Genomic DNA, 13,648 nt, shown 5'->3' on the forward strand with positions numbered 1-13,648 from the left:
ACACAGCTTCTCTCAAAAGCAATCCAAAAAGCAGCCGCAATTATTTACTTTTGCCAGACAACATTTCATGACATATGGACTATAAAAGCAAGTATTGAAACAACACATGACTAGGACTAGAACAGGCATGTCAAACTCACGATGTATTGCGACTTTTTCCCCATTGCCGGCAATGCAGTGGGCGCGGTTTCAGTATGATGCATCCGGCCCGTGGGCCGGCAGTTTGACATACCTGGGCTAGAATATGCAGTTTAATTTAAGCTAAATCAACCATCTCTGCAACACAAATAAGTTCCTCAATATTGTACTAATGCATGAATAGGTTATTAAAACAAACAGGATTTGCATAATGGATGTTTTAAAACAGTGGTTTTTGGAACTATTCAATTTCCCCCCCTCTTTCGTTAATCAGGATACTCACATAGCACTTTTTAATAATACAGAGGTCTCCCACAACTGTAGTTTTAGTATACTATGATTCAAACTATTCCAATTGCCTGTATTATCCTATTCTTATTTCACAATCTTTAGCTGTTTTTAGTTATAGTTTTTTAATCTCTGAACTTTGATGGTAACAAATATTTGTCTGTTCATGTCAATTGGTCAAATAATATATTCTTTTGAATACTTTTGGACTTAAAGGTAAATCTTATTGAGCTAATTTTTTTTCTTTAAAACAGATTTGTGTCAGACTGTTGTCCAAAGTTAAATATGAACTGGATAGGGATGGGTATGGATAGATGGGGAACTCATCAAATTTGCAGACAACACCAAGCTGGCAGGAATACCCAACACTCCAGAAGACAGGCTTAAGCTACAGAAGGATCTTGACAGACTTGAACATTGGGCGCTATCTAACAAAATGAAATTCAATGGTGAAAAAAGTAAGGTTCTACATTTAGGCACAGGTACAGTAGGTGGTGCCTTGCTCAACAGTAGAAACTGTGAGAGGGATCTCAGAATCCTAGTGAACAATCACTTAAATATGAGCCAGCAGTGTGTTGCAGCTGCCAAAAAAGCCAACACAGTGCTAGGCTGCATTAACAGAGGGATAAAATTAAGATCATGTGAAGTGTTAATACCACTTTGCCTTGCCTTGGTAAGGCCACACTTGGAATGCTGCATCCAGTTTGGGTCACCACGATCTAAAAAAGATGTTGAGACTCTAGAAAGAGTACAGAGAAGAGCAACAAAGATAATTAGGGGACTGGAGGCTAAAACATATAAAGAATGGTTGCTGGAATTGTGTATGTCTAATTTAATGAAGAAAAGGATGAGGGGTGATATGATAGCAGTGTTCCACTATCTCAGGGGCTGCCACATATTCTCCAAACCACTTGAAGGCAGGACAAGAAGCAACGGTTGGAAACTAATCAAGGAGAGAAGCAACCTAGAACTAAGGAGAAATTTCCTGACAGTTAGAACAATTAATCAGTGGAACAAACTGCTTCCAGAAGCTGGGAATGCTCCAATACTGGAAGTGTTTAAGAAGAGACTGGACAGTATAGGTTTCCTGCCTGAGCAGGGGGTTGGACTAGATGACCTCCAAGGTTCCTTCCAACTTCATTATTATTATTAACTTTCAAGAAGAGTCCAGTGGCAACACTTTTAGTAATCAAAATACTACATAATTACAAAAGTGTGCACCAGTCACTCTCATCACAGGATTGCTGTTGTGGGAAAAATAGGAGGAGAAGGAAGGCTCCGGGAACAGATGGATTAACAGCAATTTACTATAAAAAGTTGTTGCTCAAAATGATTGAACCCTTAAAGATTTTGTTTAATGAAATTCAGACTGGAGGTGCAGTTCCTCCATCATGGAGGACAGCTTTTGTATCATTGATTCCAAAGGAGGATCAAGACCTTACTCAACCTAAAATTTATAGACCTTTATCGCTTTTGAATACAGATTATAAGATTTTTGCTAAAGTATTGGCTAATAGATTAATGCAAGTTTTGAAACAAATGATTCACAGTGATCAATCAGGATTTATATCTGGGAGGTATATGAAATATAATGTAAGACAAATTGTAAACTTGCTTGAATATTTGGATAAGAACAACCAAGTCTCCGCAGCATTGATATTTTTGGATGCAGAGAAAGCCTTTGATCAATTGAATTGGCAATTTTTATTGAGAGTTGTTGAGGAGATGAATTTTGGAGAAGGTTTTTTACATGCTATTAAAGCTATATATCAACAACAAACTGCACAAATTATAGTTAATGGGGGCTAACAGAGACCTTTAAAATTGAAAAAGGTACAAGACAGGGATGCCCCCTATCACCATTATTGTTTGTTTTAACATTAGAGATTTTATTAATTAAAATTCGAGAGTCCTCTATGATAAAGGGAATTAAAATAAAACAGAATGATTATAGATTGAGAGCTTTTGCTGATGACTTGGTTGTGACAGTATCTCAACCGTTACAGTCGGTTATAGACTTGATGGAAATTATAACTCAGTATGGTAAGGTTTCTGGGTTCAAGGTGAATAGTAATAAGACTAAGATATTATCTAAGAATTTATCTATGAGTGAAAGGGATATGTTATCTAAATTAACAGGTTTTGAAATAGTGAAAAAGGTTAAATATTTAGGAGTATATATTGCAGCTTCAAATGTAAAATTGTATAAGAATAATTATGAAACACTATGGTTGAAGGTACAAAGGGACTTAAATAATTGGAAAAAATTACAATTATCCTTACTGGGAAGAATTGCAGTTGTTAAAATGAATGTTCTGCCAAAGTTTCTCTTTTTGTTTCAAATGATACCTATATTGAAAAAAGATGCCAACCTTGATAAATGGCAGAAGGGTATTAATAAATTTATCTGGGTGGGGAAAAAACCAAGAGTTAAATTTAAGATTTTACAAGATGCTAGGGAAAGAGGGGGACTTAAGGCGCCGAATTTGAAATTGTATTATGATGCGGTTGCCTTGACGTGGGTTAGTGATTGGCTTAATTTAACTAATAAGAGAATACTTCATCTTGAGGGATGGGATTTGGTATATGGATGGCATGCATATTTGCTTTACGATAAGAAGGTGGACAGGGCTTTTAAATCCCATATTCTTAGAAGTGCTTTATTGCGTGTCTGGAAAAAGTATTATTATAAGTTAAATTATAAAATACCGATTTGGGGAATTCCTGGACACGCGATAGAGGGCGTATCTATGGGAGTGAGTTTGGATATGGTTTCTTATAAGGAATTACTTAGATTGCAAGGGAATGATTGGCAACTTAAATCATTAGATGAGTTAAGACAAGAAAATATAAGTTACTCTTGGTTTCAATATACCCAATTGAAAGCTAGGTGGAAGTTAGACCAAAAGGTTGGCATCACAATTATAGATCAAAATTTAGTAAAACAAATTAGAGACTTAAATTGTGCACATATAAAGAGGATATATAATGCTTTAATTGAATTGGATTCGGAAACGGAATTAGTTAAAGATTGTATGATAAAGTGGGCACAAAATATTCAGGAACCAATTTCACGGGACACTTGGGAGATAATTTGGGTCAGAAATGTTAAATTTACTCAGGCTCAAAACTTAAGAGAAAATTTTTATAAAATGTTTTATAGATGGCATCTGGATCCCAAGAAGTTGTCTAACATGTATCCTAATTTACAGTCTAAATGTTGGAGATGTGGTAGTTTAGAGGCCACCTATTTTCATATGTGGTGGACTTGTAGAAATATAAAAGCTTTTTGGATTAAAATTTGGTGGAACATTCAAAAGATTTTTAAGAGAAAGATAAAGTTTTCTCCACAATTGTTTTTATTGGGTATTGTTGTAGATTGTGATGTTAAAGAAACCAACTTGATGTTGAATATGATAACAGCAGCACGGTTACTGGTGGGACAATATTGGAAGAAGGATAGTTTGCCTACTATAGAAGAATGGGTGTTTAAAGTTTCGAATCTTGCAGAAATGTCTAAGATTTCTGCTTACTTGAAAGATCATTCACAGGAAAGATATATTTCAGTTTGGAGGAGATGGATAGATTATATTCAGAATAAATATGGTACTAAAAAGTTCCATTTAGCTTATGAGTAGATTTTAGAGGGATATTGTTACTGGTACTTTGTATGTAGTTATGTTAAAGGGGAGTTAAAGCACATTATGAATTTGGTTAATTGTATATTATGCATAATTTTTATTTAGAATATAATTATTATAACTATAATCCTGCATTTAGCTCTGGGAAGTGGGCGGGTTTGGGGTGGGGGGATTTGGGGATATATTGTAAAATCTTGTTTTTGTAAAACTTTTTAATAAAAAAATAATAATTTATGTTTATAGTAAAATCAATTTATCCTAGACAAATATTCTTTAACAAAAAAAAAAAAGGCTAGAACCTCTTACTACCGTGCCCTCTTGCTTTCCTTGATATATCTCCCAGGTCCATATTGTCTGTGTGTAGTTGTTGTTTCTGTCTATATTCGAGAAAGCGTTGTGAAAGATCCTTAGTTTCTTTGGTAATTTATAATGTGTTATAGAAACAAATAAATGGTTTAGCATTTGGCATGAGACACAGGTACAATCTTATATTCATAAATATTTTGTGATTGGCTGTCCCAATGAATCATTTTATGATTTGTCTTAGGTGTCTTGCAGCAGCCAGTTTGCCATTATCATACATTTTTTTTCGGGAAACTTCACCAAGAGGCAATGCCCTTCAAGGTAGAGGTTTATGACTTATATAACCGTTTTGTTACTTCCTATGAATCCCTATACTAGTTATTTGTGGAAGTGCCTATGGTAATTTTGCTCCCTTTCTAGAGATTCCAAATGCTGAAATTCATTGGAGAGTTATGTACTGAAATGTCTATGTGATTACAGTGTAGTTCACAGAGACAGATTTCTCAGTGATATATTTTTAGAAAAGAATGCTTCTTCTCTCAATATGAAAATTATTTATGACACTGAGAAGCCTAGGCAACATTTTTTGTATATTCACAGTATAAACAAATGAACAAATACTTTATATAGAGATGCTGTTTCCAGTCTTCTTATTCCACATAGTATACAGTCCTTCAAAGATGATTGTGCAATAATTCAATATTTGAGAATAAATCACATGACTGACCTTGGCTCTTTGAGTGAGAATTAGATTTTGTTTCCAAAATGACAGGGACCATCTGCTCAGTCTCCATATTTTTCAAATCATAGGAACTTTCTGTAGCTGAGATTTTCTTGGATGAAGCACTGAGATGAAGGGTATCTTGTGTTTTCATTTTTTCTTTCTTTAACATATTTACTAAAATATCTAATATTTATATTAAGGAAAGCTTTAAAATACTTTGTAATGATGATCAGCACAAGTATGTTTATGTAAAAAGACTGCTAATTACTGTGCACAGAACAGGAGTAATTATTTGGTCTGTTTTATTATATTTATTTATTGATTCCCCATTCTTCTGTCCTCATGTCATTAGCTTATAGTATCACACTGGGCTGATTCTTAAAGTTGGTTATTGGCTAAGAAAACCAGTGTATCTACTCTAACCACATTCCAAACATAAACAGTATACAGTATGAGGAAAACTAAGATAGGTGCAGCTTTGGATTGCTTTTGTATAGGAGGTAATACAAAAACCTCTAAAATTATAATAAAACACTATCTAATATTTGAAAAATGTCAAACCATATGTTTGCTTCTATTATCAGTTCATTGTAAATGGAACAAGGAAAACAACTAAAAATATAAAATGCTAGGGCAAAGTATGGTAACAAACTGAAAGCAAAAAGTAAAGGCATTTTAAAATAAATTTTAAAATATTTGATTCTCAACCAATCTTTTATCGATAAATATGAAATTGGATATTTGGTTTGGAATTTTTTTTCCCACACTTTTCCTTCTGAATTCTTTTGGGGATCTTTGCATCCAGTCTGTTTAACATCTCCCCAGGATTTTCAATAATATTCAACTCTTGGGGCTGTTAGGGCCATTCCAAAACTTTTTAGTCTTTCTATCCTTTAACTATTTCATGGTTGACCTGGAGATATGTTTAAGACCCTTCTCTTGATGAAACATCCAATCATTTTCAGCTTCAATATCCTTCCTGATTATGGGATACTATTTTCTATTATATATCAATATTTAGTTGACATTCAGTTGATATTCTTCCTCATATTTGCATAGTATATTTTGTGCTACTGCCTGTCACACAATCCTACACCATAACAGAGCCAACAGAGTCATCTCTATGTTTAATATTTTGCCATATTGCTCTTTTCTTCAAACATTTCACATTATTTTTCTTGAAATGTATATTTTGTGGCTGTGGCTGAGCTATTGTTTTTATTTCATCAGACTAAAGCAATTTGTTGCAAAAACATCAGGCTTATCAAATGTTTTGGACAATTATTGGTTGTGGTTAAGTTTCGAGAAATGGTTTTCTTCTGATACTTCTCCCAGGCAAATTCATTATTGTATCAATAACATTGTACTGTGAATCTCTGTTCAGTTTTGTGAATATGACCAGTTTTTAGCAGTTCTAGCTGATATTTTTGTCTTACAGATTTTGTCTTGATTTCAAGAGTTCCGTGTAACTTCTATTTCTTAATAATATTTCTCATTATTGAAAGTCTTCAACTTTTACCTGCTTGTAAGAGTAAAGTATCTTTATTTTCAAATGCCCAGGCAGCTGAGTTACAGGAGGAACCTACAGTTGTTGAAAGCACTCAAAACAAATGATAAAATAAGAGGTTAGCTCAGAGCATTTGCCACGGGATTGCCTTCACCTAACTGTAATCTTAATGAGTGAATTATTCCTTTCAGTCTTATTAACAGCTTTAATAATAACAACTTTATGTTAACAAAAAATTATGAGCTAATTCTACTTATTGTAATGCAATGTGCCTCTTGATGGCTGATTTGCCAGGCTTCCAGGAATTCTCTAGCATTTTTAGACTTAGCTTGGTCTAGGACGCCCACAGTTTCCAAATTGAAACTATGCTGAAGTCTGTCCATGTGTGGTAAAATTAAGGAGTCTTCATCATATCTTCTGTCTGCTATGTGGTGTTCAAATAATTAAGTAAAACAAGTAAAAATGTGATGTCTCTTTTTACTTCTTGATAAGTTAGGACAGATTGTTTCTAAATTTCTTTTTCTGCCCGTTCAGCTGTGGGCTTCTCCCCCTTTTACTTGATCATTCCCTAGGTATCATCTCTTCTCTCTATCTTCCAAAGGTTACAACTGGAATAGTGTCAAAAATTCAGTTCACTATTTTCTCGTGTATTGTGAATCAATAAACAACTGCACATAAATAATAAATAATAATAAATTTTCAGAAATACATGATAAGGAGAAATTTCCTGACAGTGAGAACAATTAATCAGTGGAACAACCTGCCTCCAGAAGCTGTGAATACTCCAACACTGGAAGTTTTTAAAAAAAGACTGGACAGCCATTTGTCTGAAATTGTATAGGGTTTCCTGTCTGAGCAGGGGGTTAGACTAGATGACCTCCAAGGTCCCTTCCAACTTCTTATTGTTGTTGTTGTTGTTGTTGTTGCTGCTGCTGCTGCTGTTGTTGTTGTGTTATGTTATGATACAAAAAAATTAGGCCTGGAAGCTTATCATTATTTGAATATCATATTTAACTTACTGCCATGTTGACATTATGACAATTAAAACATACAGTTTGATCAGAAGTACAAATTACAGTTGTTACAATCAAATTTTAAACAGAATTATAAGAATATATTTATTTATGTTGCTTCCTTGGCTGATTATGAGCAGTTTACAATTCAAAACCAACAAACAACCAGTGCATGCGCACACACACACGCATGCACACACGCACGCACACACACACACTCACATGATAAGAAGTTGGCTGCTTTCCTCTCCAAAATGGTTTTAACTGCACTCCTGAGTTTTAACAGGGCATGGGTCATCCTGACCTCAGAAGGCAAGCTGTTCCAGAGTGAGCAGATGGTAACTGAAAATAGATATATTCAGCTTGATTTATATTCACTTAACAATATTGAAACCTTTTCATGTTATTATTAAATCAAAAGTGTTATACATTGAATTTTAAAGGGTTTTACAATAAAGTATACTTCTCCTCTAGCTCCTTCCCCCCATCTGCTTGTGAGGATTGTTTAACATTTTGGAAGAGACCTGAAGTCATGAGGCAAAGAACAGAATTAAATTTTGCCATGTTCATTACAGAAACAGGTCTGTCACAGGAATAGAAACTAGATTTTTATCCAGTAAGATATCAAAAAGGATACTGATTTCATTATCTCGTTGCTGCAAAAGATTCTTCAGTTTCTTTAACTCTTCATTGCCAATTACAGCATTAGCACTTTTATCTTCCTGAGCATCTGGTACAAGTAATTGGTTGCCAGGAAGCTTTGCATCATTTACCAGGCTCTGTTGAATCAAAAACAATACAGTTATTTTAATTAGTAATTCATTCTTTCATTTTCTGTAAGGAGGAGATTTCACAAATTTGTAGTGCTACCATGGCAAGCCACTATAATGATCTCCCTTATGAATCATCTAGTTTTAATAGCCTCCTCTCTTTTAAACAAATCAGAATAATTTTCATGCACCATCTCCTTTGGTTAGCTATGCAGTCATCCTTCCTAAAATTCTGACTCTCTTTCCTCTAATATTCAATTCCTCTTTCTTAAACTTAAATTTTTCTCTACTTGTTTTCCTGTAAACAAGATATACTGGTTTCTTTTAACAATAACTATGTCATTTGGCCTCAACAGTACTTTTAACATTTGCAAATATGCAAATAAATTTTCAGTTAAGTACTTAATTTTTAAAACTTATATCTGTATTTAAAAGCTTATTGCAAAACATGCTGTATGCTTGTATTCTGTGTAGATGCTAAGAGGCAATACTGATTTGTTGGCTCATAATCAAATAACAGCACACAAAAACTTTAAAGAAGGCTACAACCACAAATTGGAGAATAGTTATAAATTACTGTTTTTGTTAATATATCCTTTAAATTCTGTTTAGTGTGGCATGTAAATTAGAATAAATTAAACTCCCTATGAAATTCCCGTCCAACTGCCTTTTTCTATTTGGTATGGGGGGGGACTTCTTTACAAATAATTGAATAGTTATAAAATTATATCCAAGAATATAAAGTATGTAGTAGTGGAATTCAAATATGTGAAGAGACGGTTCTTTGTGTGGATGCTGCTTCTGAAAGTCCATTCTGGGCCTGATCAACCAAAAATTAGCTACCAGTTCTGCCGCAGTGGTGTGAACCAGCTTAATTCCCTCCACTGAAAGTATGACATAAGCTAACTATGGAGTTGTTTTAGATAAAAGTTCCTGTCTCAATAAATAAATAATAGTTTATTTAAGAAGGAATACCCAGCAATTTAGGGATAAATACTTTACATATTCTTTAAATTACTGTTTCCAGCTTTTTTCAGGTACTAGTTATTAAATAAGCAAATCACCTTTCACTGTTTTATACATAACAGGAAATCTTTTAAAACTATTAAGAACAAGGTCAATGCAAAAAGAGCATGTGACGAAAAATATATCCTTATATTAATAACTCAAACATCACATGGAAAATAATATTTTTTCTCATTTACAATATGTAAATTTCATTATTGCTACAAGAAAAATGTAATTTACTTAATATGAGGATGACAGATGAGGATGACGGATGAGATTTCGTCGAAACATTGCTCTTATACCTTCAATTCTACGTGGGAAAAAACCCGAATGACCAAAGATCTACATACAAACACCCGCGAAAACCTCAGAAAACATATATATATATATATATATGTATGTGTGTATATATATATATATATATATACACACATACATACATATTTGTGTAAATTACTAACAAAGAATTAAGGGAGACTGAAATGCATTTCTAACTCATTTGTTTTCATCAGTCAGCCATACCCTTCTGAGATTCGAACCTGGGCTGATTGCACATTAGGCAGTGTATTTACCTCTTGAGCCACAGGATCTCTCTCGCTCTGTTAGCTTTCTGCAAGGGGAGATATGTGTCAAATGTTAACTATTTAGATTACCTTGCTAGGCCCCAAACAAGTCTGGTGAACTGTCCGGTGAACTGTCCGGTGTGACTACAGCCTGTTCGATCGCCTTCAAGATAGGCTGAAAACAGGAAATAAAGATTTGCCCCATGTTTGGGGCCTAGCGATGATGACGGATGGGACTCCGTCGAAACGTTGCGCCCACACCTTTAGTTCTACGCGGGGAAAAACCCGAAAAACCAAGGATCCATATATATATATATATATATATATATATATATATATATATATATATATATATATATATATATATATATACTAATTAGGTTCTAATTAGAAACACATACTTCCTCTTCTCTTTTAAAATTGCCTAATAAATCAAAATAGGTTACATTTGTTAATGTGTTAAAAACACAGTGCAACATACCTTTAAATGGCTGAAACAGTATCTGATCTTCCGCATGTCAGCTCCAATTTCCAAAATGCTTTCAGGATCAGTATCTTCCAAAAATTCTTTAACTTGATCATCTAATCTAAATATACATGATAAAACAAAGAAAATAAAGAGCTACTTTGAAGAAAATATATCACTTTTCAGAAAAACAAATTGAATTTAAATACTAAACTCCAGATTTCTGCTAGTTTATCACAGCTATGAACTTTCTGCAAGTGGAATTTCAGCAAAATGGGAAGCAGGAAAAGCAGTATTTTAAAATGTATACCTGCTGTTCTTGAGGATTCTAGATCTTTGGAACAAACTTCTAGGATGCCAGTGGGAAGCACAGTGGGGATGTTAGTTAACAAAAATAGCTGCACTTTTCATTGTATCAATGGGATTTTTTCTTTGGATCAAAAGTCACCTATGGATGGAAAGAACCTTTCTATCTGCAGGAAACAAACTCTGGTTCCAACACATAGAGCAAATTTACTGCTTATGTGCATTGGTGGGATTCAAATATGTGAACAACCGGTTCTCTGTGTGGATGCTGCTTCTGCAATTTCATTCTGGGTTTGGGCAACAAAAAATTAGCTACCGGTTCTGCTGAAGTGGTGCAAACCGGCTGAATCCCACCACTGTTTATATTCCAAAAGCACAATTAAGGGGGTGTTTTTCTTTTTTTAATCAAATGGAATATTTTTAAAAATAGCAATGTTCCATCCAATAAACTCCATCCAATGATATACCAAGTATATGTTTAACAAAAATAAAGTTATATTTTGTTCAGTTAGACTTCTTTATAATTCACGGTCCACAGAATGAAATCTTTAAGCGCTTGAAAGTAATCCTGCTTAATAATCTTGCATATATTGATGATTTCTAAAATTAATGTAGGGCCAAGAGAGGAACATGTGCACTGTAGAAGGCTGTGAGACTGTCAAGTAGGCCTTCCTGGAAGAGATGATCTCCTCAGGAGGCAGTAACATATTGAGCATAATTTATTTGGAAATAGGTCTTTTTTCTGAAAACTTTATAAAGTATCACTATGAGAGACTAGGATATTTGATGGAAATAATGTTCATCTCAGCCGATTTTGCAGAACCTGTGACTGAATTATTTTGTTGGATATACTGACCTTTATCTATACTAAGACCATTCTTCTAGTCTGCCTCTACTTGTAAGTAATTTAGTAGATTTTAGATTTGTACCTAAGGGTTGGCTTGAATAACTGTTTGGCTGTAGTGGCTAATGTGATGGATTTTGTTCTTCAATATCTGACTAGGAATATTATATTTAAAACAGTCAATAAGTTAGACTTAACTAATTTGTGAAGGAATTTTGGAAGCTCTCACTTTGACTTAAGTGTAAACTATTAATCATTCATAGCTGCTCCTCCTGAGATATCATGTCATATACAGTACAAGGTTCACTATATGTACTGTATGTCCACTCCCATCGGCTATAGCCTTCAAAACACATGAAGCAAACGTCAAAGAGATAAAAATAATGGCCTGCAAAGAAGCTATTTTATAATATTGTTTTTCAGTATCTGATGAACAGATAGGAAATATTTCAGGTTGCTTGGTAAAAAAAAGTCTTTGTTTTAAGCCCCTACGATCAAATGTAGCAAGAAAAGTAAGATATTCTATTCAAAATGTTTTCTTTTGGAATCCTTGATCTCAAAAATAAATGTCTTTCTGAATAAGCCTCATTACTTCTGATCCAACTGAATTAGTGATATATGAAGGACTAAAATCTAACTGACATGATAAAAAAACAACTTGTGAAATCTTTCAACTTGTGAAAGGTAGTAAAATTGCTATCTTTGGGTATTTCTGAATTAATTTGTACGTTCTAAGAACCTGTTACTTTCATAACTATGCTATGGTATTTATAAAGATTAATTTGTTCAGTTTTATTTCGGCATAGTTAAATGTACTAAATCTTCAACTGCTTCTTTTGAAATATAATAATATTAAATATAATAATAAAATATCTTTTAATTTGAAGTATTAGTTGAAATTAAATTCTACTAGGATGTCCATGCTTATTATGCAAATGAAAAATATATATTTCAGAATTAGATGACATAAAGAAAGCCAAATAATACTCTAGCAGCTCTTCTTTTGAGAGTTCTTCAAGTCTTTGTTCTCCAGTCACCATGGCCAATTCATTTTTTAATTCCTGTATTTCCTTCTTCAGACGCATAATCATCTGGAAATATAAAATGGATCAACCGATTAACAATGAATGTATGATTTAGAAGTTATGATGTTCTTTTCTATATATACCAAATTGCTAATTTTTATATTCCCCCTTCCCCAAAGAAATTTAAACTTTTTTCATTTTCTTTTATAGAAATGAAATAGTTCTGTGAACTTAAATAATGGCATGCTTTGGAAAAATAAATGAATTATGATTTGGATGAAAAGAAACCAGTAAACTCTAGTAAACACTGGACAATTGAGATTCAATTCTTTACTGGTTTAGCATTTTGAGTTCGTATTCATAGCATAGCTACATAGTTCTGGATTAGTTACAGGCAATATGTTTTCACCATCTTTATTCTCTGGGGGGGCAATATTCTCAATATGCATCTGGAAAAAAGTTCTACTGAATATACAAGAGCTTACTTTCAAGTTAAATATAGCTACACTACATATATCACTACATACAACTATTCTACAGAACTTCAAAAGGTAAAATCAAACTGATTGCTTAATATTAGTGATTGAAAATATGATGCATTAGATCACTCTGTATGTTTAAGAAAATATTTAGTCATTGTTAATAATAGTACAATTTAGTTATTGTTAATTAATACTACACTATGTAAGTTGCATCAAGTACGCAATATTTTTAATCACTTGTGACAAATAGGTCTCCACTACCATATTCAGGAGACAGAATGAATAACAATATTAGGAATAATTATTACATGGAAATCACTGTCATGGTATATACTGTTATCATAAAGAGTCACTGAGCAGCCTTACTAATCCAGGATCAATTTCTTCATTTAGAACAGCTTCATTCTTAATAACAGCAACTCGCTGAGCAAATCTACAGGTTGATATAGATTCCTAAAAGGAAACAAAAAATCTTAACAAATAGGTTTTCTACAATGTAAGAATCAAAGCAACAATCTTTAAAATGGTCTTAACATACTTTAACAAAAATGAATGCCAAATAAATTATAT

At 33.3% G+C, this 13,648-nt stretch overlaps 1 protein-coding gene across 1 annotated transcript in view; it reads right to left on the bottom strand.

Annotated features, from left to right (window-relative positions):
• The window catches only part of KIF6 (kinesin family member 6), a gene marked incomplete at its 5' end in the record, with an annotated part of 121,107 nt that overhangs the window by 71,709 nt on the left and 35,750 nt on the right, over window positions 1–13,648 (bottom strand). Inside the window, 5 exons of the mRNA XM_083350199.1 lie at window positions 5,098–5,277; window positions 8,252–8,393; window positions 10,437–10,542; window positions 12,559–12,662; window positions 13,445–13,531. Coding sequence (XP_083206325.1) covers window positions 5,098–5,277; window positions 8,252–8,393; window positions 10,437–10,542; window positions 12,559–12,662; window positions 13,445–13,531 — 619 coding nt within the window. The remainder of the gene's footprint in view (window positions 1–5,097; window positions 5,278–8,251; window positions 8,394–10,436; window positions 10,543–12,558; window positions 12,663–13,444; window positions 13,532–13,648) is intronic.

Source organism: Vipera ursinii, assembly GCF_947247035.1.
Source record: "Vipera ursinii genome assembly, chromosome: 1".
NCBI lineage: Eukaryota > Metazoa > Chordata > Lepidosauria > Squamata > Viperidae > Vipera > Vipera ursinii.